This window comes from Schistocerca piceifrons, chromosome 4, assembly GCF_021461385.2.
Source record: "Schistocerca piceifrons isolate TAMUIC-IGC-003096 chromosome 4, iqSchPice1.1, whole genome shotgun sequence".
Taxonomy (NCBI): domain Eukaryota; kingdom Metazoa; phylum Arthropoda; class Insecta; order Orthoptera; family Acrididae; genus Schistocerca; species Schistocerca piceifrons.
The window spans coordinates 214,158,593-214,184,879 of record NC_060141.1 but is presented as its reverse complement, the minus strand read 5'-3'; the positions used below and the strand labels follow the sequence as shown (position 1 = coordinate 214,184,879).

General features: G+C 41.0%; 1 protein-coding gene across 2 annotated transcripts in view; it reads right to left on the bottom strand.

The window, feature by feature from the left end:
- Nucleotides 1-6,458: 6,458 nt before the first annotated feature.
- LOC124795458 (phosphatidylinositol 4-kinase type 2-beta) overlaps nucleotides 6,459-26,287 on the bottom strand; it is a 44,691-nt gene continuing 24,862 nt past the window's right edge. For both annotated transcript variants that reach the window (XM_047259486.1, XM_047259485.1), the window contains exons 7-8: nucleotides 14,293-14,432; nucleotides 6,459-7,104 (exon numbers count right to left, since the gene is read on the bottom strand). In XM_047259486.1, the coding sequence (XP_047115442.1) occupies nucleotides 7,005-7,104; nucleotides 14,293-14,432 (240 nt within the window). In that variant the 3' untranslated portion in view covers nucleotides 6,459-7,004. The remainder of the gene's footprint in view (nucleotides 7,105-14,292; nucleotides 14,433-26,287) is intronic.

Below are 26,287 nucleotides of genomic sequence, written 5' to 3'. Positions count from 1 at the left end.
TCGTGTAGTAACATCTTGTGTAGTAACAGCTCGTATACTAACACCTGGAATTTTCGACTGCTTAATCGATATTAATTCCATAGATCAATCTGTGTTCTCTTTCATGATATTAATTTCCTGTCTTATGGGATTAAATTTAACACTGCGTACAATTTTCCACTAAATTCAGATTCTACATTATTACATTTATCTTCAATATCAAATTCTAGTTCTTTAGGTAAGTCCTGAAATTTGTTACCCTGCTTTAGGCTAAGGTCAGTGGATAGTTGGTTTATGTCAGTGTTTAAAGAACTAATTAGTTCACTCTTTAAATCTAACTTCACATTTTCTACCTTATTATTAAGAGTGTCAAATTATGTCTTTAACAAAACCATATTTGCTGCTTCACTGTTCAAGGTTTCACTTTAATTACTTAAAATTTCGCTCTAAGCATCTAATTTACTATTTAACTGGGTATTCACTGAATCTAACTTAACGCTTAAATTTGCACTCAGTTCATCTCTCTATGAAGCATTTTGAGCATTTGACTCTGTTCTCTGGTCATCTAACTTAGCATCTAATCTAGAATGTACTAACCCTATTTCTCGCCTTAGAGTTTCATTCTGGGCTTTAATTAGATTCACTAATTCAGACAAATCTAGCATTTCTCTGGTCACTCTAATTGCTGTGACTGGTTCTGCTAGTTATTGTTCTTGATCCATATTTTTATTGATCTTAGATCTAGTAATTATTTAAAGAAAATTCACCACTGAGTACAATATCTACACTAACAGTTTATCATTTAATCGTCCTCTCCACTTTACCAACCAATTATTGTTTTTCGCTCACCCGGCATAGAGTTCTAGCTGCGTTGGTGAGCAGATGTGTAATCAGTGCCAGTGGACAGCACTGGTGCCGGCGGCATCGAATGTTGGTTTCAGCGTCGTCGTCAGCGAGTGGATGCAGACAGAGTCAGCACCAGTGAGCAGGGGCTGGTGCAGTCGGCGTCAGTGGTTGGTTACTGCGTCAGCACAATGTACGTGTGTGAAGACTGCTTACTCTCCACACCTGATCTTCTTAGTCAAAAAGTTGAGGTCTTCTCTCCAGTTTTCTCTGCTATTACTTTCTCACATCTTTTACAGCGCTGTACTCCCAACTTTCTTCCATTTGTTTATTTGACTCAATATGATTACTGGAAACAGTTCTCATATGTTGTTAGGCCTGGTTGCTATGGCAATGTCTAATATCTTCTTTCCATTTCTGTTTTTAAATTCCCATTTTCTTCGACCCCTGTGGCTTAGATTGCCACGTTCTAACATTCTCTGAACGACTGGAGACAGTGTGGTACTGGGGTGCAAGACTCACACGTCTCTCGCAGTTGACTCATGTATTGTATGCACCCGATCTTCTTCTTGGGTCAGACGGCTGCGTCGATCTTCACAAACTCTTCTGCTCCAAAGACTATAGCTGGTTAAAGGAATTTCAAAATAGAGTTCTTTTCTACTTTTGAAATGATTCTGTACTCTCAGGATACTTTTGCTGAACTCTGTTATATTTTCACCTCCACAATAAAACAACTTCACAAGTTTCACACAAGCATTCAACTCTCGCGAGTCAATCCCATCTTGGACCACTAGGTACTAACAGATACAATTACAATATGTTTGGTTTCGTAACCACTAGCAAGTCCAACACCAGAAAGTCGAATGTGTCTTTAGTTTAATAAATAATTCATTTGTTCACAACAATACAGTCATTACACCATCAAGGAATAGAGCATGCTTGCTCCTTGTACTGGGCATAAAGCTTCTATGGCGCGTGCTGCAAACACTTGTCCACGCCAATCGACCGTCACTATCGGTTGTATTCTCCCGATACACATCCATCCTGTACACACAAACCGGTGGTGAGGTAGACAAATTTCCACTCTCTCATCCTCGTACTTAAAATATCGGATGTTCATGATGGTAGGAAGCTGATTGTCTCTAGAAGTTACACCGCAATTCTCGAGGCACTACACACTTTATTGTAGTTAACTGTAGCTTATTCAGAATGGGTCATATCTGTATATCACAATGTTGTCATTGTTGCTGTACTCTTTGGTCTGAGGTCTGGTCTGTCGAAAACCTCCATATTATTTTGTCCTGTGAAAGTCCTTCCTCCATATGTAATTATTGCAACGTACATCTACTTGAGCTGCAATGGAGCCTTGGTCTGCCTCACCTGTTTTAAGGCCACCAACCCCCCCCCCCCCCCCCCCCAAACAAACACACAAGATGTACTTCCATTAAAAAACTAACTATTCCTCGCTGCCTCTGGATATGTCATATGATTCTCTCTCGTAGTCAAATTGTGCCACAAAGCTCTTTTCTACAACATTAAACTCACTACCCCTTCATTAGGTATCCTGTCTGTCTAATCTGCAGCATTGTTCTATACTGAAACATTTTAGACGCTTCTATTCTGTTCTTGTCTGTACTGTTAATACTGTTAAATGTTCGCATTTTACTTTCGTATAAGGCCACAACTCACACTAATACTTTCAGAGGAGACGACTAAGTCTTAAATTTGTATTTAGGGTTAACATATTTTTCTTTTTCAGAAAAGCTGTTCTTGTTACTGCTATTGCTAGTCTACATTCTTATATCCCTTTCAGACTTCACAATATCAATTTTTTCTCCTTTTTTTTAGGTTATTGCCTAATGACTGTTCTGACAATCTAATCTTAACCAGAATGTTTCATCTGATTCTAGACTCGTTTCTCTAATGTATTTTTACAATTTCTCAGCTTAGTCTAGTCTGCATTTCAGAGCAAATACAATATGGCCAGAGTCTGTATCCGCTTCTCAAAATATTTTGCAGTGTAGAGCCTTGTTTTTAAATCTCTGTTTCACCATGATGTAAACTAGCCAATGTCTCCAGGTCTGTTCCTCATAGGCAGCCTTCTTTCTTGATTCTTAAATGGAGGTTTTGCAATGATTAAATCGTGCTGTATACCAAATTCTACTAGTTGGGTTGCCGTTTCATTTCTTTCTCACAGTAAGCTTTTTCCTGTTCTATCTTCCCCTCCTCATCTTCCTCCTCCTCCCCGACATTGAATTTCAGTCCACCATGGTAATTTTCATCTCCTCTAGTATACTAAATATTTTTCCTTTCTGTAACATAACTATATGATTAAGGGATATAACATTCCTCCATTTGACTTGCAGTATACTTGATTTGTCTTTTCAAAGGAAAATTCAGAAGAGAAAAACTATAAAACTTCAAAGCGACCACATGATTGGCCAGTACTTCTATTCAGAAGGCAAAATTCTGTAACTACCCAAACAAACACTTTAAAGTGAAAAAATATTCATACTTTTTAAAACTATTAGTTATTTTTTCTTTGGGAGGAAAGAGGGGCAGGCTGGGGAAGATTAGAAAGGAGGACAGGTCACTTGGTTTTTAGGATGGGAGGGACCAAAACCTGTGTCACTGATGCATTGTTGCCTACCCACTGCAGTAAGGTCCATGTTTTATAAGGGGAGGTATGTTGAAGTTCTTATGGCAACCATATAGTCTTCAAACAATTTTTAATTTGTTGTACATACTGTTTAAGCACGTAAAAGTCTTGTGCTCACTGGACAGTGATATCCATTAAATGTCTCTGTGTATGAGCATAGTGATTTAAAATAGAATGACCATATAAAACTAATAATAAATACAACAGTTGCCAGACAAATTCAGTGACAGAATCCTCTGAATGTGTAGGCTGCCCACAAAGGAGGTAACCTGCAAACACCTCATTTGATCGACACTAGAGTATTACTCCTCATTCTGAGATCTTTACCGGATATGATTGACACAGGAAATACAGAACAATAAACAAACAATGAAAAGATGCCATTTTCCATCACTGATTAATAAGCATGAAAGTGTCAAAATGTGTTTCTAACTCTAAAGACAGATGAAACAAGGAGAGGTCCTATGCATTGTATTGTGGTTTGCTGTTAAAATTCCAGTAACACTGATTCCTAGGAGATTCTACCAACAGATTGCTTTCTCCTACATCTGTTTAGTGAAAAGACCAAAAATGCAAAAACAGACAGATTTTTAACTCATATTGAGAATTACCAACAGTCACTCTCTCTGTGCAGCATTTGTGATTGTACCCTAAATGCGAATTTGCCTTTAAGACAGAAGTGCAACTACAATGAGATGGTGCCTACAGGTAATATTGAAGTGTGTATCTAGGTAGTTTTCGTACCTTATAAAGACAGCGATGAATTCTGTCACACCAGTTACAACAACATTACTTTTCAAATAAAAAGCTGAAAAAAATATGTGTTGAGCGTTCCATCAGACCATGGGATGCTCACTATTTACACTACTGGCCATTAAAATTGCTACACAAAAAAGAAATGTAAGATGATAAACGGGTATTCATTGGACAAATATATTATACTAGAACTGACATGTGATTACATTTTCACGCAATTTGGATGCATAAATCCTGAGAAATCAGTACCCAGAACAACCAACTCTGGCCGTAATAATGGCCTTGATACACCAGGGCATTGAGTCAAACAGAACTTGGATGGCGTGTACAGTTACAGCTGCCCATGCAGCTTCAACACGATACCACAGTTCATCAGGAGTAGTGACTGGCGTATTGTGACGAGCCAATTGCTCGGCCACCATTGACCAGATATTTTCAATTGGTGAGAGATCTGGAGAATGTGCTGGCCACGGCAGCAGTCTAACATTTTCTGTATCCAGAAAGGCCCATACAGGACCTGCAACATGTGGTTGTGCATTATCCGGCTGAAATGTAGGTTTTTGCAGGGATCGAAGGAAGGGTAGAGCCACGGGTAGTAACACATCTGAAATGGAACTTCCAGTGTTCAAAGTGTCGTCAATGCGAACAGGAGGTGACCAAGACATGTAACCAGTGGCACCCCATACCATCACGCCGGGTGATATGCCAGTATGGTGATGACGAATACACACTTCCAATGTGCATTCACCATGATGACGCCAAACACGGATGCAACCATCATGATGCTGTAAACAGAACCTGGATTCATCTGAAAAAATGACGTTTTACCATTCGTGCACCAAGGTTCGTCATTGAGTACACCATCGCAGGTGCTCCTGTCTGTGATGCAGCGTCAAGGGTAACTGCAGCCATGGCCTCCGAGCTGATAGTCCATGCTGCTGCAAACGTCATTGAACTGTTCGTGCAGATGGTTGTTGTCTTGCAAACGTCCCCATCTGTTGACTCAGGGATCGAGACATGGCTGCATGATCCGTTACAGCCATGTGGATAAGATGCCTGTCATCTCAACTGCTAGTGATACGAGGCCGCTGGGATCCAGCACAGCATTCCGTATTACCCTCCCGAACCCACAGATTCCATATTCTGTCAACAGTCATTGGATCTCAACCAACGCAAGCAGCAATGTCGTGATACGATAAACCGCAATCGCGATAGGCTACAATCCGACCTTTATCAAAGTCGGAGACGTGATGGTACTCATTTCCCCTCCTTACACGAGGCATGACAACAACGTTTCACCAGGCAACGCCGGTCAACTGCTGTTTGTGTATGAGAAATCGGTTGGAAACTTTCCTCATGTCAGCATGTTGTAGGCGTCGCCACCAGCGCCAACCTTGTGTGAATACTCTGAAAAGCTAATCATTTGCATATCACAGCATCTTCTTCCTGTCGGTTAAATTTCACGTGTGTAGCAATTCATGTTTGTGGTGTAGCAATTTTAATGGCCAGTAGTGTAAAGAAAAGAGTAACATTCATTGCTCACGAAAGAGTTTACAAAGATGGATATGGTGTCTGCATACAAATTTGCTATGTTATGGCATCATCATTTGGCTCAACATGTGATATATTGATACTCTGGTGGTTACAAGAAAACAAATAAAAGCTCTAAAAGCAGCCACTGCTTCTGTCATCACTGCCACCATTGCAATACTGTGCAAGAGATCCTACGAGTATTCTACTCTGCAGACAATTCTCTATATTCTTTGTTAATGTCTTATGTTATTTGGGTATAATTTACAGGCAGTAAAATACTTACAGGAGCAGCAACTCAGTAATTACGTGCTGGACTCTATACCCCAAACTTCAAGGTTTAAGCACCACTTGTTCCTTTACTAATGAGAGTGCCACTTCTGACAATGCTTTGAGGAGATGAAAAATTCTGATTTGCATAACAGAAAAGCACCGATGAAGATAAATTGTTTTTCTGGCCTATTTCTGCTTTCCTTTAATGCACACAACAGTACACTGATATTAATGAACCTGTCCCAAGGCAATAATTTTTCACTCCTTGCAAAACAAAATCAAGACTATGCATTCATTCTTACTTGTTTATTGTATTTGCAAAACATGATAAATATGTGCTTACCTTATTATACAAAAATATGTTAACTGATACAACATAAAATTTGGTGATCACACAGCAAATAAAGATAACAAAATGTTTAAATATAGCGAGACCTTTAATTTTATAATCAATGTACAAATTTTAATAAGTGCAATGTAACAATGATGCAAATCTAAAATCAGTTTTTCTTTGAGAAAAAGGAAAGAGCATGATCGTTTCAAGTTTATTAACAATTGTTCATATCTGTCATGTTTCAGAAATATTTATATTTAAAGCTGTATGCTACCAAAAAGAAAGAAAAAAATATTACTTTCCCTTTTGATTTAATATGAAAAAAATGTGAAAACATTCGCAACATTTCTTACGCACCACATGCTACTTTCTGATTGACTATAGTGAAATTATATGGAGAAAACATCATACAAAATGAACATCAGATCTTTAAAAATAGTCTGCATGAGGTTTAAAAATACAGGAATGGGCACTGGGAAAGGCTAATATTATATTTTCATGCCTCCTTAAAATAAAGGAGCACTGTACAAAATTATACGTAAATATGTGATTATACAATCCTCTCACATGACTTAGTAAACGAATAAACAGTCTCACATTGTTCCTTGGAAATATTTCATCATGTCCGTATCAACACCATGAGAAAAATGGGCTTTTATTCTGGAAGCGCTGTGTGAAGGTATCACTGAATGAACGGAAACGTGATGTTGTTCCTACATGTCCCTTTGACCTGAAAATAAATTAAATGTCACAGTAATGGGTTCTGTACAAGTTTCATATACTTTAAAATAAACTAAAGATCTACAAATAAGGTTCAAGTAATCTGGTCAATTAAGAAATACCATCAATTGGTGAGGTGTCTTAAATTTATTTTAGCATCATTTCTTCTAGGAGTGCTAGTTCTGCTAGGTTAGCAGAAGAGCTTCTGTGAAGTTTGGAAAATAGGAGACAGGGTACTGGCAGAAGTAAAGCTGTGAGGACGGGGCGCGAGTTGTGCGTGGGTAGCTCAGATGGCAGAGCACTTGCCCGCGAAAGGCAAAGGTCCTGAGTTCGAATCTCACAGTTTTAATCTGCCAGGAAAGTTTTATTTTAGCATGCGTACTACTCAACAACTTCCTGTTGAACCAGTTCCTTCAAAATTCAGTAGCAGAGTTTTACAGAAACTAAAGACAGTAGCAACAATTTCTCTGAACTTTCATCAGCAGGATTGTGTCACTTCTAAGACTGATATATCTATACTACCAACAAATGGGTAACACTATCTGTTGACTATTGCTTCACTTCAAACTGAACGAGACAACAGCAAGAAACCAAATTACCTGGCACACACAAAATCTGGTACACCACAAAAACACAGCTCACTTGCAATGACATTTTGTCCGTGATTCTTCAGCGTCTCCTACTGTAGACGATGAGATTGTAATTCTGAACAGTATCCCAGAACATTATCCTGTACACATTTGGTCTCTTCTGTAAAATCAGTGTGAAGACTGAATGTCATTGAAGTTAAAGCAAAACACCATGAAGGTCATGGTGCAGTGTGTGGATTTTTCAAGGCACCACATTTGGCAACTATTGCCAGATTCAAGGGCTTTTTGTAAGAACAGCATTTGGTGATATTTTACCACTCCATGGTATGATCGTGGCAGCTTAGTAGAGGCAACATTCTTGTCCCATTCTTTGCAAATTAGGAAGGAGCTAATTATGATTGTGTTGTAATGTAAATGCAGAATAGTTTTTGCAGCTACACAACAATGTGACTGACACGTCTATGTTTGGATCAACATTTTGATGTTAACACACTTCTCTGTCATGGAGAGGAGAGAAATTGCAGGAAAGCTAACTCTACAGAAATGTCCAGTGGTAGCATGGAATCTGCCAGCAAATATTTCATCATTTGTAATAAAGAAATGTCATGTTGCTCAAATGTAATATACAGATAATGTTAGGTTTTTTCCCTGCTTTGATTGAACATTTCTGTCAAATAAATCTAGTTACAGTGTATTAGCTTGGTAATTGTCTCATCATTAGCTGTATCAAATTCCTGTGCACGAACTGTTAGCTCATCCTTGTTCACAGACATTCGTCTACTTACATAAGTAATTTCCTCACCCTGCCCTTCCTTGATTGAGGGAAAATGTCTTCCTCTGTGTGGACACTGGACTTTGAACAGCCTAAGTTTGTGAAAGAGGATGCAGGAAATAGATTCTTTTAACTACCTTCACATTCTTCCACAGTATTCCTTCCATTTTCAGATGTTGACTGGTTCAGTTCTAAGACTATCTATCTAACCAGCCATACAGCTGATAGAGAAGACCAAGTACTAAAATGATCATCGTGTAGTACTCTGAAGGCACCGAATGTAAGAAAATCTTTCAGAGACACAGAAAGGAAAAAAAGAGAGATATCTGACTGAAGGAATGAAAGTAAGTTATTTAACTATCTGCTATAAGGCCACTTGACATTCAACATTATCTCATTGTGGTAAGGACACAGAAAACTAATTGTTATGTTCTGTCAGGAGAACCAGCCTCTCCTTTGGTTGCAGCAATTTACAGACAAAAAAACCAGAAAGGATGAACAACAATTTATCATCCCTGTGTCTGTTACAGATATATGCTTGTGCACAAACTTTCAAGTTTCTTCCCTCTAAGCTTAAACACTTAGTGAATAGAAAATATCCTTTCAAAACTTAATGAAGATATTTCTTCTTGAATCATTTATTCCATTCTACTGAGGATTCTGTGAAAGGGAACTTACCAATGAAAAGACATAACTACACAGTGTCAAGATTGTTAATACCAGTATTTTATGTAGATCAGGCTATTTTTTGTCACCGTATAATGTTAACACGTATTTTTCTAGTACAAGTACTGCTATAACAATTGCTCTGCAGTATGACGATAAATGTGCCTGCCTACCTACCTTTTCTACACATAAATTCAAGTGTGAAGATAATAATCATTTACTGTTTTGTTTATAATACTGTAGTATCTGTAAATACGTTGAGTCAAAATTGCAACTGAATATACATGTAAACATATTTAAGCATAATCTTGAATCATTGTACACCCATGATGAGCTTATAGCTGTATCAGTGATGGCCAAAGACATCTACTGTGGCATCAAATGTCTTTACGTGAAGTGGGAGATTAACGCAAAGGCTCAAAATAAGCAAAGAAATATTGGAAACCAAATAACTGTTGATATGAATCTAGCATCAGTCTTTCATGAGTACAGCCCTACCTGACTGCACTGAGTGCTTTTCTGACCTAGCAGTTAATCTGAATGTATTATATAAGATACAAAGACCTAGAACCTTCATGGGCATGTGTAGGCAATTCATTCTCACCATTTGTACAATGGGCATGGATGACAAACTTTTCACATTTTTTTTTATTTTTTGGGAAAAGTGACCAACTTCATAATTGTACATGAAACTGCATTAGCAATCGCTGTTATCAATCAATCCATCATTTAACATTTTAAACAGCTCTTGGCGGAAAGTGGAGGATATGTTTAACATAAATAAATTGAGTTCTGAATACCACAGAACATTGAAACTTCGTGGCAGATTAAAACTGTGTGCTGGGCCAAGACTTGAACTCGGGACCTTTGCCTTTCGAATGGCAAGGGTCCCGAGTTTGAGTCTCAGTCCAGCACACAGTTTTAATCTGCCAGGAAGTTTCATATCAGTGTACGCTCCGCTGCAGAGTGAAAATCTCATTCTACCACAGTACATTACCTGTACAATCGAAAATGACAGTAATATTCATTTTCATCATGAGATTATGAATTTTGAGGAAAGAACCAAAAAACGTAATGTTGAGGACATCAGAAGCAGAGTACAAGCTTGGACTGGGAGAGGAAATTGGCCATGTCCTTTTCAAAAGAATCAATCAGGAGTTGCCTCAAGTGATTCAAGGCAACTGTGGAAAATCTGAATGTGGATTGTGTGATGAAAATGTAAACCCCATTTTTCTCCAATGCAAGTCCACTGCTGTCTTATTCAGTTTAAGGATTTTTAAACAGATGGCCATAAACAGAGTAGAGTATGAGGAACTGCAGGAGTTATCAATGGTAACTTTATGTAATAAAGCTGTTCCACTCCTGAATATTGCCTGAGAAAGCAGGAAACCACGGAAAAAAAGGAAGTTCACAGCTCTCTAAATATGACAACTGTCAGTATCACCCTATAAATCACGCACTTGGCTCCCCCATAATCTTTATCTTAACGTTACCAGTTTCACAAATGGAAGGTTCACTAGCCGTATTAGACAAAAATCAAAACCACAGACACGTCAGCTTGTTTATCGTGTCATTTAGAAATTTCCCTTTTTCAATGAACCAGAATTTTGGTAACAGCTCATACAGTAACACTACTGTAGGTGTTCTTCATCATAATTCTGCTAATACTGTTTCACTTATTTTACAAAATTCTCAGCTTCTACTTGGGTTTTGGTATGCTTTATCAGACTAGTGTTGCTATTTCATGGCAGTTGTGGATTCTAATATTTCTATAAATCACTGCACCAGTGCTTGTGTAGTAGTATGTTTTAGGGGTAGTTTATGGCCTTTGGTTTGTATTATGATAAACATGGAAGCCAAAAATGCAGGACATGAGTAATTTTGCAAATTTTGTTACAAGTGAAAAACTTTATAGTGAGCTCTGCAGATGCTGGTGCCAGTTCATATACTTTGTGCCTTTTCTCACTGCTGTCATTCATTGCTATCTACAGAGAGCAGTATGAATTATTGTACCTGAGCTATGCAGTATGAAAAGTATGTTGCTAGCACTGCAGGAGATACTGCCCTCCACAATGGTATTCTTGCCCACTTCTTACCCTCACACCACAGTTGCCTCTGAAGTGAGCTCAATACAAAATTTACAGTCTGTATGACAATTATTACTTTACAAGTGAAAAAATTAAGCATTTATGAAACAAGACATTACCCTGGATAACGAATGGTGTAGGGTAAAATATGGCAACAACTTGTCACTAATCCATTTCCTTCCTGCATTTGTATTTTATTATCACTGACAAAAGTGGCTGAATTCTGTACCGCCCAGGATCTAATGATTGCGGACATGGAGTTTGATAACTAGAATGTTGAGGACAGACTACGACAAGCTCATTTAATGTGCTGCAAAGCTTTACAGAAAGTAAATCATTTTATAATTGCAAATTTCTTTGATGAAGGAATGTGTGAGTAACTGTAAACATCTTAGTAAACCCGGGTGCCATTGTTTCTATTGGCAGAAGTCTATGGATTGCGGCTACTACCTATCTTTGTTATTTATCAGTATTTTCATGTGTTCCCACACGCTTAATTTAATTTACTACTAATTACTCCAAACAGTACAATATTTGAGCATGAGCTTCTTTATCATGTGCTTCACATTACTTTGTTACTGCTTCTTCCATAGTGCTACAGCCCTTGGTGAGCTTTGGCTTCGATTGCTGTAATAGTCTCTCTCTCTCTCTCTCTCTCTCTCTCTCTCTCTCTCTCAATAGCTAGGGGTTATTAGCCCCATGCGCAATTCCCAACCTGGAGGACCAGGATTTGTATTAGTTTCACTCCTCTACTACTATACCTCTAGAGCCCTCCCCACCCTATGTTGTGGGACACACTTCGTCTGGCTCCTCAGTCGAGACCAATCTGGCTTGGGTGACCCTGCCAGTAACACACTACCACCGGCACAGCTATCGACTTCAACAAAGTACGCAAACCCTCCTGCCTGGCAATGAAGGTGCCTACTGTAAGGCAGTTTCCCCTGGGCGGGGTTACTTTGTTACTGGTATGTTCTATGTGATATTTCTAATATAGCTAAAGATTAGCATGAAGTATATGTTATCGGCACTGCACGAAGTGATGGAAACTTAGTCTCCTCGCACCACCTCTCACTTTTCGAAAGTCCTTATGCTCCTTCCTTCTACCCGCAAACTGAAAGAGCTAGTTTTGATAAAATGTTTAGACTGTAAGCCATACTTGACAATCTAGCAATTCACAGGGATAAAAAAATAGGTAACCCGCTCCAACTTTTATCAGTGATGAGGAGCTGGGATATTTTTGAAAGAACTGTTGTGTAACAAAATAATACACTGGTGCAGCGAACTAAACATGCAGACACCTTTCCTATCAATGCAGGAAGCAGAGGAAAGAAGGTCAAGATGTAACAGCTCAGTAGCATTACACAAAGACAGCTGATACTTCAGATGCACAGCAATATAAGCATACCTTTTTGGACGTCCTGACAATTTTACAAACTAAATTCTATCTGTGATGATGTGTTTCTTAGTCAGCATATGTTTCCTCTTGAGAGCCTTCCTCGCATACATCTCTAAAAGACATCTAAGCATTGTTTGATTTAAAATACTCTTCTCAAAATCTTGTATAATTTTAGGAGCAATCAGACGTGAACTTGTTGACCTTTCTCACTTTGCTAGCATTTTTATCGACATGCACAGTCATGGACTTGGTTCCTCCTTATGACCATATCTATGTCACAAGCTTTATGTCCCAGAACCTCTATGCTTCTTTTAAAATGTTGTGGTCACTGAATGGCTTTCTGGCAATTGCCCTAATTTGCATCTCCTGCAGTTTTAAGGTTAACACTGTTCCTTGCTTCCTTGATGAAACACCTTTCTTCCAACACGTAACATAGAATTGAAATTTTAGGTTATGTATTCTGCAGGGACCTTCTACAAGTATTTAAAACATACAATGATAACAATAGCATTTAACAACAATGAACATTTGTTTAACAACAACAAACATACGAGGTATGATGTTTAAACTTATTGTGAGTTGTTTTCACTATGAACTAAAAGAAAGGGACTTTTTCACACTTCAGTAACTGTTAGGCACAAAATGTCACAAGGGAGCAATGTCATGCCAATGCGGTAAGTAGAGGCACTGTTTCCAAATTATTTAGAAAATGATAAATGTTAAACAAAATCAAACAATGGAAACTCCAGGTAGGAATACCAACAATATAGACAAAGAGAGATTGCTTCTTACCGCAATAACATGCTAAGCTGCAGACAGGCACAATCAAAAGACACTGAACATGAGCTTTCAACCTCAGCCTTAGTTGGAAAAAGGGAAACACACACTGGTCATTCATACAAACAAACACAGCTCAGGCCTGAGCTGTTGGAGTTCACAGTCATGTGTCCTTGCTTGTGTAAATGAATATGTGCTTCTCTTTTTCCAATGAAGGTACAGGCCTAAAGCTTATGTGTGTCTTTTAATTGTGCCTGTCTGCAATTTAGCATGTTACCTTTACAGTAAGTATCACTCTATTGTTTCTTACGTTCTTGATAAATGTTAAACATCTTGTCAACAGGATAATCCAACCAGCAAATAAATTTCTCTTTATACAGATATTTTAAACCATTTAATTAATGGTTCTGGCTGATTTAGGGTCCTGATAACATCAACTTTCAAGCAGAACATCAAGTACAGTGAAGTGAAATGTGAAAATATTGATTCAAATAAGTGGGGATATTTTGCTCAACATTAGGGTAATCTGATACCATTTTTTTGAAGGAATAATGTGATCAATAAGGTTAAATAAAAAAGAATCTTGTTGTTCCCAAGCGATGCTGCCCTATATATTATGAAGATCAGGAGAGCAATTAAAACGTTTTATCCAGATTTAACACACATTTTATGTTTAGCCCACGAGCTACATGGTGTAGCTGAAATAGCGCATCTAAAATGTCACAATGTGAATACGCTAACGTTCACTATGAAAACTTGCAATTTCCGTAATCTATCTTTTATCAGAGTCCGAAAAAAACATTCTGAATGCAATTTTTTAGGTATGTATTATTGGCTGGTATTGCACATGATAACATAAATTGTAACTTTAACATCAGCATAAACAACAGCAACTGGAAAAAATACTAACCTTTCAACAATTACAGCTGGCATCTGAACAAGCTGCACAGGGCTTTTACCGTCCTTCAATGCTTGGGTCAAATTGAGGATCTGTCCTCTCATGACACTCATCTGCCTCTCAAATAAGTGACGATCAAACCCCTTGTCTTGCTGAAAACACAATTATAGTTATTAGTGAATGTATCTATCACTTCGCTTTCAGTTCTGCTATGGTAGGACATATTATACTCAAACATTTCACTTAAGAATGCTGTGAAAGCATGAATAAGCAAGTGGCAAATCAATTTAATGAACACAGTCAACAAAAAATATAAACAATTTTATCTGTTTACTGGCTGATGCCAGTGTGATTTTCATGACCACAAACAGTGGCACAGAAAATTATTTAACAGACCAATTCCATTGTTTCAGAGGGTAAAGTAAGAGATGATTCAAGTTGTACAAAGGTTAAGAAAGTCAGTCAAAAGTAGTAGGAGATATTACTTTGCAGTGGTACACAGTAATCTTCATTTAGCTTTTGATTCCATTTATTTTACAAAGAAAGAAAATGGTTACAAGAACGCCTGGAATTCAATACACAATTTTAATCCCAAACAAAGAGAAAGCAGATGTAATCTTATAGTTTGTTTCCCTGATAGCTGTTTCATTTTGAACCATACACGAGTTGCAAGTAATTCCAACCTCTTCACGCCAATAGAAAAGTCATCCCTTGGAATCTAATTTAGCTGATCATTGTATTCAACTGCATTAAGATTCATGCTCTTCATATGCAACTGCTTTTTCAGAAAGACAAAGGTTTTCCAAAACTGCTGAGTATATTGAATAAGATGTTTGCGCAGTACTGTTTGCTTTTCCTTTCAGAAAATTACATCTTATTGATGCCAAATGGGCCACACCACCTTCAAGGAGGAAAAGGATGAGCTACAGCACAGGTCTGAGTGAATTTTCCAGTTTCAAGCAAGAAGGCGCCATATCCATCCTTGCAAAACGATGAAGATAAAAGAAAAATGTGAATGGTATCATATGTAAGCATTTTTATTTGTTGCTACGATGGTTTTGAAATACATCAACAATGAAAATCGTGGTCGCACAAATGAAGAATTTAATATACAGTACAGCCTTTTTAAGATGAACTCTGTGCCCATGGTACAAGACAATATGTTGGCTATTGTGAAGTACACCACAACATCAAGTTGTTACTAGCACATTTTTCCCTCAGAGAGATTCCTTGGCCAGATAATATGAGCTCTCTGACACAGTTGAGTAGAACAAATTAGTAATACACTGCACTGTTGCTCGAATTGTTTCCATCAAGGTCAAAGTTTTAGAAACTTGATGTTATGGTGTAAAGTCATGCACCAACACACCAGTTGGAAATGAGAAAGCAGGGAAATGAGAAAGCAGAGAGGCCTTTGAAGAAGACATCAGCCACTTGCACGTTGACCGAACCCTCTCCAGGATGACAACACGACAGCAGCGGCCTCTATGCGAAGAGAATATAAGCGCTGCACCTATAAGCGCTGCACCCAACTGGCCATGGCCAGTTCTACAATAGCTTCAAGACTAGTCATTTCACTTGTATTAGGAATTGTATATACTGAAGAGTTTTCTTATTTGCATGCCGCCCTTTGCTTGCGAAACTTCTACGTTCTTGGCAAAGTTGAGTATTTTCATTGTTCATTTCGTAATAAAACTCATCAATATGATTTGTTTGAATGTTGTTTAGCGATCTGAGAAGCAGGCTTCCTAGACCCCACATATCTGATATAAAGGCAGGATTCAACACTTGGCTCTTAAGATCTAAAACAGTGTTAATAAGATAGTGACTGTTGTTTTTGATCAAAAGGTCACCTCAAAACTGTCTATGAGTATTTTGAAAGCAGCAATATTTTCAAGGGCCAAAAAGCCTTTGTCTGGGCAGCTGAACAATAATTTGTACTTAAGTCTTCCAAACGAGAGCCCAATGTCTCAACACTGTACCACACCAACTTGTACAATTTTAATGTATCTAATCGTGGCTCCACTCATGATACAAAATACCTGTCCACACTACTTCACAGAACTCTTTCAAGACATCAATATACGTGCAGGCAATTTCCTAATTATCCCAACTTGTGAACAAACTCTCTCTCTCTCTCTCTCTCTCTCTCTCTCTCTCTCTCTCTCTCTCTCTCTCTCTCTCTCTCTCTCTCTCGCCCCCCCCTCTCCCTTCCTCCTCCCTCTTCACCAATATCAGCATCTCCTTTCCTTTTCTCCCCCCCCCCCCCCACCCCCTTCTCTATTCCTTATATGCTCTACTCTGTGAACTCCTTTTGTCTTGTTGTGCAGTCTCTGAATCATCTGTCAGAAGGCCTGCTTCACTTTACTCTGCTACCTCTACCTTGCCTTGTGTGTTCTTCCGTACCCCCTCCCCACCTCCATCAGTCCAACAAATACTTTCAATAATCGATGATCAATAATCAGCCACACAGCAGCTATGAAAGAGAGCATTTGGGTGTCTGTATGGTTGTGTGTGCGTAAATGTGTGTACTTCTACTAGGAAAAGACCAAGAGCTCGAAAGCTAGTGTGATTACTGTTGTCTGTTACATGTTCCTATGCTCCACTCATAACCGCTGTTTTGTGAGTGGATGTTTTGCTTATTTTATGTATTGTTCCATTCAAGTTACATACTGTTACACATGAGAACAATTTTATGGTTAACACATCGGCATCAGCTGTACAATAATTATAAAAAGAGTGTTACATAGCTTCGTATAGTAGGAAGCATGTTATGAATGTGAGTTTATCAGAAATCCTTATGATTCAAATACTGAAGGCTTGCAAAGAAAGTTATGTCGATGGAAATGCTAATTTATCCAATTTGTAAATACACATTCTGAGGCAGACATGAAAGAAAAAAGCTGAGGAATTTGCTACAGTACACTTACTGTACAGAGAAGATAACCTACTTTCAAAGATAAAACTGTGTGTCCCATTACTACTATGGAATGGGAGTGTTACTTACACTGAGGTACAAGGAACAATGGTCACAAGAATAACCGCCAAAGAGAACAGGCTGTCACTTTTGATGACATCTTCAGTGAACTGAATATGGACAAGACATTCAGTAAGAAAACACTGTAAATAATCTAAGTCTGTAATCTATAAGGTGGTTATGGTTAAGCTGTCAACACTTGAGGGGGTCCCTCACAAAAAACCGAGAGATCAGAGGACAATGAAAATTAGTGGAAACAAATGTAAGGACATGCGGAAGAGAAATAATGAATAAACTTTTGAAAGAAACACATTTTAATTTCCACATGAGAGGGTCACATTTCTTGACTGCTTACCATGTTTATATTCCAGATTGTAAATGTTGCTCAATGTAATGACCATCTGCATCCACAACAGGCTAGAACCACACTAGAAATTGCTTTACAGCTGCTCAAAACGCCTCGGGTGGTTGGCTACCCACCTCGCTATACTCCTCTCCAATCTCCAACAAGTGTTAAGTGTCCCATTAATAAACCCTGTCCTTCAGATACCCTACAGCCAGAAGTCACACAGATTCAAACCTGTGTAACGTGTGCTATTCATGCTGCATGTCTTTTGTTCTTGAAGTCAAGAGTTCTCCTGTCACCATACCAGTACCAGCACCTAATGGCAGGTCATGACACTAACACTACTAACAACACAATTTCTACAGCACACAGTCCAAACATCATTCTTGTAAAGTTGGGTACCCATATGGTATAAAGTTTTCTGTCTACACTGTCTCACATACCAGAAGTTTAATTATAACCACGATGTACATAATGAAACTGAATTTTAAAAATTTCCACACTAGTGATAGTTCAGTAGAAGAATTACCTGAAGATTGCTGAAATTATAACTGGTGTATACTTCTGGATAGCGTGCAAAGTGCACCATGTCGATTTGGGCCACAAATGAAAGCTCAGCATTAATGAGTTTGGATACTGTACAGTAGAACTGTTATAATATGGACTCCCAGAGTGTTTGAAAATATCTGTTGGATAGTCTATTTGAAAGACCCCCCCACAGGATGTACGAATAGAGTGTTATCATCCAAAACACAAAAATAAGATCTCTATCACACAGGAGAATCACAGTATCATTAGATATGGGTTCCACAAAATTTGTTCTACACCTGAGGATGCACAGGAGGAACTAGATCGAGTACAATCCTCAAATTATTTCTACAACCTTCATAATGAAAGTACACCAGACAAAAAATTTGTCACTCCCAGAAGATGTCAAGATATTGCCATGTAACACCACGTCTAAGTCTTCACAGTGCCCTCAATTTGATGCTGAAAAGTGTCAGTCCAGAAGTTTCCCTATGCATGCCATATTAGGCTGAAGCCTGTAATGGAACAACTGTACTTGACAACAAGATAGTAAGATATTAAAATTTTTCCATAAATATTTTCTATCTGTTGTGATCAATTGATAAAATTTTGTACATACCCATACATAAATGGAATGTGGATATCTCTGTACCTTACGAAAGTAACAAGTTTCTGAATATTTATTAGTTAATATGGAGGAGTTGTAACAATTATTTTTGGAAATGTATTTTATTGCACAACTGAGAGGGTTTATAAAATAACTACTTGAATTTAAAAGTCATAATAACAACGGCTGCCAGCTATGACAGACTGCATGACAAGGACACACAGTGGTGTTGTGAGAAGCAAGAAGAACAGGACACATTGAGGTTTTGAACTGAACAGTAATGTTGTCTATGACTGGTGACATAAAAATTTTTTTGTAGTAAGAACTGCGTTTCGACAACTATAAAGTGATGTGGCACTAATGTGCATGCTATTAAGTGGTCGTCTGAAATTTGTAGAGCATGGTTGGGTTGTTTGGGGGAAGAGACCAAACAGCGAGGTCATCGGTCTCATCACATTAGGGAAGGATGGGGAAGGAAGTCAGTCGTGCCCTTTCAAAGGAACTATCCCAGCATTTGCCTGGAGCGATTTAGGGAAATCGTGGAAAATCTAAATCAGGATGGCCGGATGTGGGATTGAACTGTAGAGCATGGATGCAAAAATTTGCACACTAATGATGCTGAAAGTTATGGAGCTATGGCCACCAAAGTAGCAATGGCTTTAAATGATGTTGTATTGGTCAACAAGTAATTAATGGATCAGAGATGTGAAAGAATAGTGCAACCTTGGTTTGTCGATTGCTCACCTAAACAACGCACACAACAATGTATGTTACTACATGGCAAGGTAAGACTCTTCAACTAATTTTCTTAAAGACTAGAAATGTAAGGGAGCTTTGTGTAATTTTCTATTATGTTATGTTTGGTGAATTATAAGTAAATAATTCTTAAAGACAGAGCAAACTTCAATCTGAAATATTTCATGCTCACAATTCCAAGGCAATTTCAGAACTATTCAAAATACTTCTTTTTTCTAAATTATACTGTTTCACAATCTAAAAGACTAGAAAGCAATGAAATTAAGACTGTTGTAGGAATTTTGATCATTCTCACTGAGAGAACGGAAGTTTTAACTGAGTGCATAGGTTGCTTTGTGATTCAATTCTTTTTTATGTAAATATTTTGCTGCATTAACTTCGAAGTTTTACTGGGGGCTTAATTCTTGCTAAAGGAAATTCATTTCCATTAAGCGACATGTAAAAATAAAGATGGATATGAAGGAATCAGAATCTAGTTTCCATATTGAAACAAAGCAATTAACATCAACTGGATTTACAATCCAGCAGCCATCCAGAATTTAATTCAAAATTAAAGTACAGTAAATTAGTTCCCTTGGAGCTTGGTGATTGTCAAGGAAACAAGAGAATACTTGGTAAAAATATTTATTAGAGGAAGAAAATACAAGGTGAGTCACAAACTATTCTTTTCCGAGCCGAAATCTTCGACTCTGGACTGACTGATGCAATCATGACATCAAAATATCTCTGGTATTGGGAGCCATGGAATTTGAATCCGCACAAGACAACATGGACGTCGAAGACCCCTAGAGGTCTCTGCCGCATCGCACCATAACCCATGGCGGCTCACGTCTCCTGGCTCATATTTAGTGTGAGGGTGCCACAGTGGAACACGTGGTCCTGGAGGCCAATAGTGGCGCCCCCGATCATGTATTTAAGTACCAGCCTCTCGCTCAGCCGGCCAGTCTAATCTTGCATAAATCTCTGGACATATTGCCTCGCCTTAGTGTATTTACTTTCTTGTTCTGTGTACGAGTGGACATAGTTGTCTAGTAAGATTTTCTTGTGACTCCGTTGTTTTGATCTTGCAGTTGTTCTTAAGGTCCATCGTTGGTCGTGTCCGTCCTCTCCCATTTGTGTTGTGCTCGCGGGCCGCTCCACGGGTCCCGCCGCATGTTCAGTCACTTCAACCCTACGACCGTTCCAGTCGCAGTTACAACATTTTTGGTGATGGTCGTTGGCATGGAGGCGAAGTTGGTCTGTCTGCTGGAGCAACAGCAGCAGCTCATGCTGCAGCAGCAGCAGCAGCTCCAGTTAGACATCTTACAGCAGTCACTGCAATTGTTAATGGACAAAGTCGATGCTCGGGACGCATTACCACAACAGCTTCCGAGTCCTTGGGTGTCCGATGCGTTCTCACGTTCGCAGTCGTTCCCACCATTTGATGACGCTAAAGAAGACCGAGAGACATACTTGCATCGACTGAAATAATGTTTCACAGCTTTTCAAGTCACGGATGACTCCTTGCAGCAGTTGTTGTTTTTGTCTTGGGCCTCCCCAGACATGTATCTTTCTTCCCCTTAAGTTGGCACCGTTTTTTTTTTTTTTTTGTCCGATCCTATGGCTCTCTCTTTCCTTGCTGACGAACTATTATTCCCAGCACTAACATGTGGTTGCCTCTCAGCTGGAGTTCCACCAGTACCATAAATAGTCAATCTTATCGTTCCTGGGTCATGGACTTGCAGGGTCTCAGCCGTCAATGTGATTTTACATGTACCAATCAGCAGTGTAAGGCTTCGTATGTGGACTCCCTGATCTGAGATGTCTTGGTTCAGCTGGCTCCCGATCCTGAGGTCTGTACTGTGGCATTGAAAATCGATAACCCCTCCTTGGAAGAGATCCTCCGCATTGCCCAATCCTTTGAAATTGCTCAAGCGGCTAACGAGCATCTTATGGCACGGCCGCAGGTGGCAGCAATAGAGGCGTCACGTCGAGTTCCGCCCCCGTGACATCAACGTGGCCCAGCCGACAGAGGCCAGCGCCATCAGGACTCCTCGTTGTCCGACGTCTCTATGGAATCAGCGCCTCCGGTTGCCACTTGTCGCTGGTCGCGCAGCTCACTTCCATCTCATCCACAGTGCTTTACTGCACATTCTCAAGCTGATTGTCCCCATCACCGGAAAACCTACATGTGGTGTAACAAGGAGGGCCACATCCGATTGGTTTGTCGTAGTTACTTGACTCACTCCGGTCCTGCCCCTCCTGGGCCTCAAGATACCGTCCATGCTCTGCAACTGGTCGTCCCACAGGACGACCCGCTGATGTGGAAGCTTTTCCTCACACTCCGCCTTCTCATTGAGGATGTCAAGTTTTCAGGTCGACACTGGGGCCACCGTCTCCCTGATTAATATGGTCACATATACCTGGCTAGGCTCTCCTGAGTTGTCACCACCTTCTCGCCATTTGGTTGCCTGCAGAGACGGTTCAATTCCCTTTCGTGGGCAGTTCGTCATCCAGGCGATGTAGAAGTTTGTTCTCTGGCTCCTTATCCTCCTTGTCGTTGACCATCCGTCAGCTTCGGATGTTTTTTGGCCTGGATGCGTTTCAACTGTTTGGCTTTTCCATTTCCGATGAAGTTAAGGTTGTTTTCTCAACCATTTCCTTTCAGGACTTGGATGATCTGTGCTCCGCTTTGGTGGCGTTTGTGATGGATCTTGGATGTGCTTCCAATTTTCAGGCACAGATGGATTACACAGCCTCGCTTTTTCCGGGCCTGGCCCCTTCCGGTGGCCTTACGGCCAGCAGTCAAGCAGGAACTTTATCAGCTCCAGGCTGCTGGCATTCTGAAGCCTCTGACTTACAGTGTCTGAGCGACACCATTGGTGGTCATCCGGAAATCCAACGGGTCTCTTCGGCTGTGTGGGGACTTCCGCGCCACTGTCAATGCTCAGTCCCTCGTCAATACTTACCCCATTCCCTGACAGGAAGACCTTCTTGCCAAGCTTGCTGGGGGAGAGTATTTTTCAAAGATCGACCTGGCTGAGGCATACCACCAGTTACCCTTGGATGCCGACTCTCAGAACATCATGGTTATCAACACGCCTTTTGGATTGTACAAGTACAATCGCCTTCCCTTTGGTGTCACTTTGGCGCCGGCCATTTTCCAGCAGTTCCTGGAGCAGTTTACACAGCCTATTCCTGCCTGCGTGAATTATCTGGATGACCTCTTGGCCACCGGGCGTTCCCACCAGGAACATTTGCAAAATCTCAGTGCCTTCTTTCACGCTCTGCAGTCCGGAGGTTTACACTGTCGACTGAAGAAGTGTTGTTTTTTTTCAACCAGAGGTGGAATACTTAGGAAACCGGCTTAGCAAAGATGGCATTTGCCCTTCAGGTTGTAATGTCTTGGCCATTGAGGCCCTTCCTCGTCCCAAGGACTTATCGGAACTCCAGGTGTTTTTGGGCAAGGTTACTTATTACTTAAATTTCTTGCCCCAGGCTGCCTCCGTTGCTCAACCCCTTGCATTGCAAAGGGGTACCTTTTGATTGGACTCTTGCCTATGACCAGGCTTTTCTCTGTTTAAAGGCGAAGCTGCAGTCCGCCCCTTACCTTACTCCCTTCCCTCCCCCTTGGTTGTGGCAGCTGATGCGTCAGCATATGACATTGGGGCCGTCCACGCGCATCAGCATGCCGATGGCTCCGAACAGCCCATTGCTTATGCCTCTAAGATGTTGACCCAAGCCAAACTGAACTACTCGCAGATTGAAAAGAAGGCCCTGGCAATCGTGTTTGCTGTCCAAATATTTCACACCTATCTTTTTGGGGCAAATTTCACCCTCATGATGGCTCAAAAACCCTTGGTTACACTTTTCGGAGCCCACTCTCACCTTCTTGAATGGCCGGCTCAACATCTCCAGTGCTGGGCATTGTTTTTACGAAATTACGCTTACACCATCCAGTATAAGCACTCCGCCCACCATTCTAATATGGATGCTGTGTCACGTCTTCCAGCAGGCCCCAATCCTGCCTTTGCCCAACAGGAGCTCTTCTGCTTTCACATGGATTCCACCCACCGGGATGCACTGGACGGTCTGCCTCTCATGGCTGCTCACATTGCCACAGCTACCTGCTGTGACCCTATCTTGCGGCAGGATCTCCCCTAAATGGTCCACGGGTGGCCCTCTTATGTTACTCGTTGGACGCAGTCCGATTTCAGCCCCTGTCGCCACCTGTCCCACAGGCTCTCTGTGGTCGATGATGTCCTGTTGGCCACGGAGTTGGATGCCCATCGGGTGGTCATCTCTCCGGATTTGCAGCTTCGGGTGCTCAGTTTGTTACACCACGGGTACTGGGGTATGTCCCGTATGAAAGTTTTGGCTTGCTGACATGTGTATTGGCCCGGCATTGAAGGTGATATTGACCACTTGGTCTGTGGGTGCACTGTGTGTGCATGTCACCAGGCAAGCTGCCCCTTAGTTGTTTGCATCCTGGCCTGTGCATCGCCGGCCCTGGGATTGCACCCATATTGATTTTGCGGGCCCATTTTGAGTCCATGTGGTTACTTATCATTGATGCCTACTCCAAATACCCATATGTTGTCCACATGGCATCCACCACCATGGAGGCTACACTCACGGCCGTGGCCCATGTTCTTGCTATTGAGGAGCTGCTACACACGTTGGTCTCCGATAATGGCCCGTAATGCACGGTGTCGTCCTTCCACGACTTCTGTCAGGCCAACAGTATCAAACATATCCGTAGCCCCCCTTTCCACTCTTCATCAATGGCCCGGTGGAGAGGCTTTTCCGCACTTTTTAAAAACAGTTGACAAAGGCGGTCGACACATCTCCAACCACGTCAGCCGTCAGCCTGTTTTTGAGCACCTATTGCACTACGCCAATTGATGGACGCAGTCTGGCGGAGCTCCTTCATGGGCGACAGCCATGGACCCTGCTCTATTTGCTGATGCCATTCCCCTCCCACCCCCACTCCTGGTCTGTCACATCACAGCATGGCCATGTGGGCCCACGAGTACAGGTGCAAGGTGGGTTGGATGCCCGCCATGTTTGTCGTGGCCCATGGGCGGCATGAGACGTTGAAAGGGTTGGAGTGCCGCCATTATAATCAGCTTAGCCTGTGTGCCCCTGCAGGACTTGCACCACCGCCTCCTCCCCTACCTTCTGTGGGTACAGACGTGGTCTGCGAGTTGCCGCCCCTGCCCCCGGTTGCCACCTCCCCGATGGCCTGCCGCCGGCCCTCCCCACCCTCGGGTGGATCGGCAGCTCCCTCCCCCGCCCTGTACTCTGGGCCGGCTGTCATGGATACCTCAGGTGTCCCTTCCTCTCCGCCAATGGCAGTTGATGAGCCTAGCTCTTCTTTCCACTGCCGTCCACCTCAGCACTGTCTGGGACGTTTCCGCCCCTGTGTGCAGGTTTCAGGGAGGAGGAATCTGGTACTGCGCACCGTGGAATTTGAATCCGCACCAGATGACACGGACGTCGAAGACCCCTAGAGGTCGCTGCACCATCGTGCCATAACCTGTGGCGACGCGCGCCTCCTGGCCCAAATTTAGTGTGAGGGTGCCACGGTGGAACACGTGGTCCCGGCGGCCAATAGCGGCATCACCAATCATGTACTTAAGCACCGGCCTCTCACTCAGCCGGCCAGTCTAATCTTGCGTACGTCTCTGGACATATTGCCTCACCTTAGACAGCATATTTACTTTCTTGTTCTGTGTATGAGTGGACGTATTTGTCTAGTTAGGTTTTCTTGTGACTCCGTTGTTTCGATCTTGTTGTTGTTCGTAAGGTCCTTCGTTGGTCGTGTCCGTCCTCTCCTGTTTGTGTTGTGTTTGGGGGCCGCTCCACGGGTCACACCAAGCATTCCGTCACTTCAACCCTGCAACCGTTCCGGTCACAGTTATGACATCGAAGGTAGGCAGTGTTAAAATAAAGATAGTGCTTTTTGTGTCCAACAGGATGCCAACAAGATACAACAATCAACGTGTGCAGTAATGAAGAAAGTGATGTCGAGTGAGGTTTCCGTACGGAAAGCTGGTAGCACCGAATTCAATAACAAAACACCTGGTTTCCAGAAAACAGTGACAACATGTGCTGTATATCCTTCCCAATTTCTTCTCAGATACTGTTGACACTGGGGAGGGAGGGGGTGGGCATGTGTATCGTGTAGAGCATCACACCACGACAACAAGCCCATTGGCAGTGTGCATAAATATTTCGTGTGACATGTACAACTCTGTGTGTTGTGTTATTCCTTGATTTCCAATTAGTTTAGTATTACATTCTTCATGTATCAGGGAATCTGCTTTACCTATTCATGACAGTATTAATGTAGTGTAATATGTGGAAATAAATCATAAAGTCTCAGAAGTTAACCACACCTACATCCATAACTCACTTTGGAATAAGTAGTTTATCGCCTTTATTAAGCTTGAAACAGTCAAAGTTGGGCACACAAGGGTCGACTGAAATGAGGTGATACTGTTATCTGCTATATATTTACAGCTTTGGTGTGCTGCTAAATGAAAGTGAAATTTTTGGTTGCAGCTTAGGTTCAGGTCGCATGCTGCCACAGTTTGGGCTAATGGCAAGAGAGAAAAAACAGGGTGCAATGACCAGGGGCATAGACTGTGGCTTGTCATCACAAAAAAACAGAAGCTCTAAAGCTACCTGTTTAACAAAACAATATTAACAAAAACAATAAACAAAATATAACGCATCTTTGTCAATGATCAACAGTCACTGTAGAACTGCTAAGATAAGAATTTGATGCGATTTGTACAGAATTTGTCAT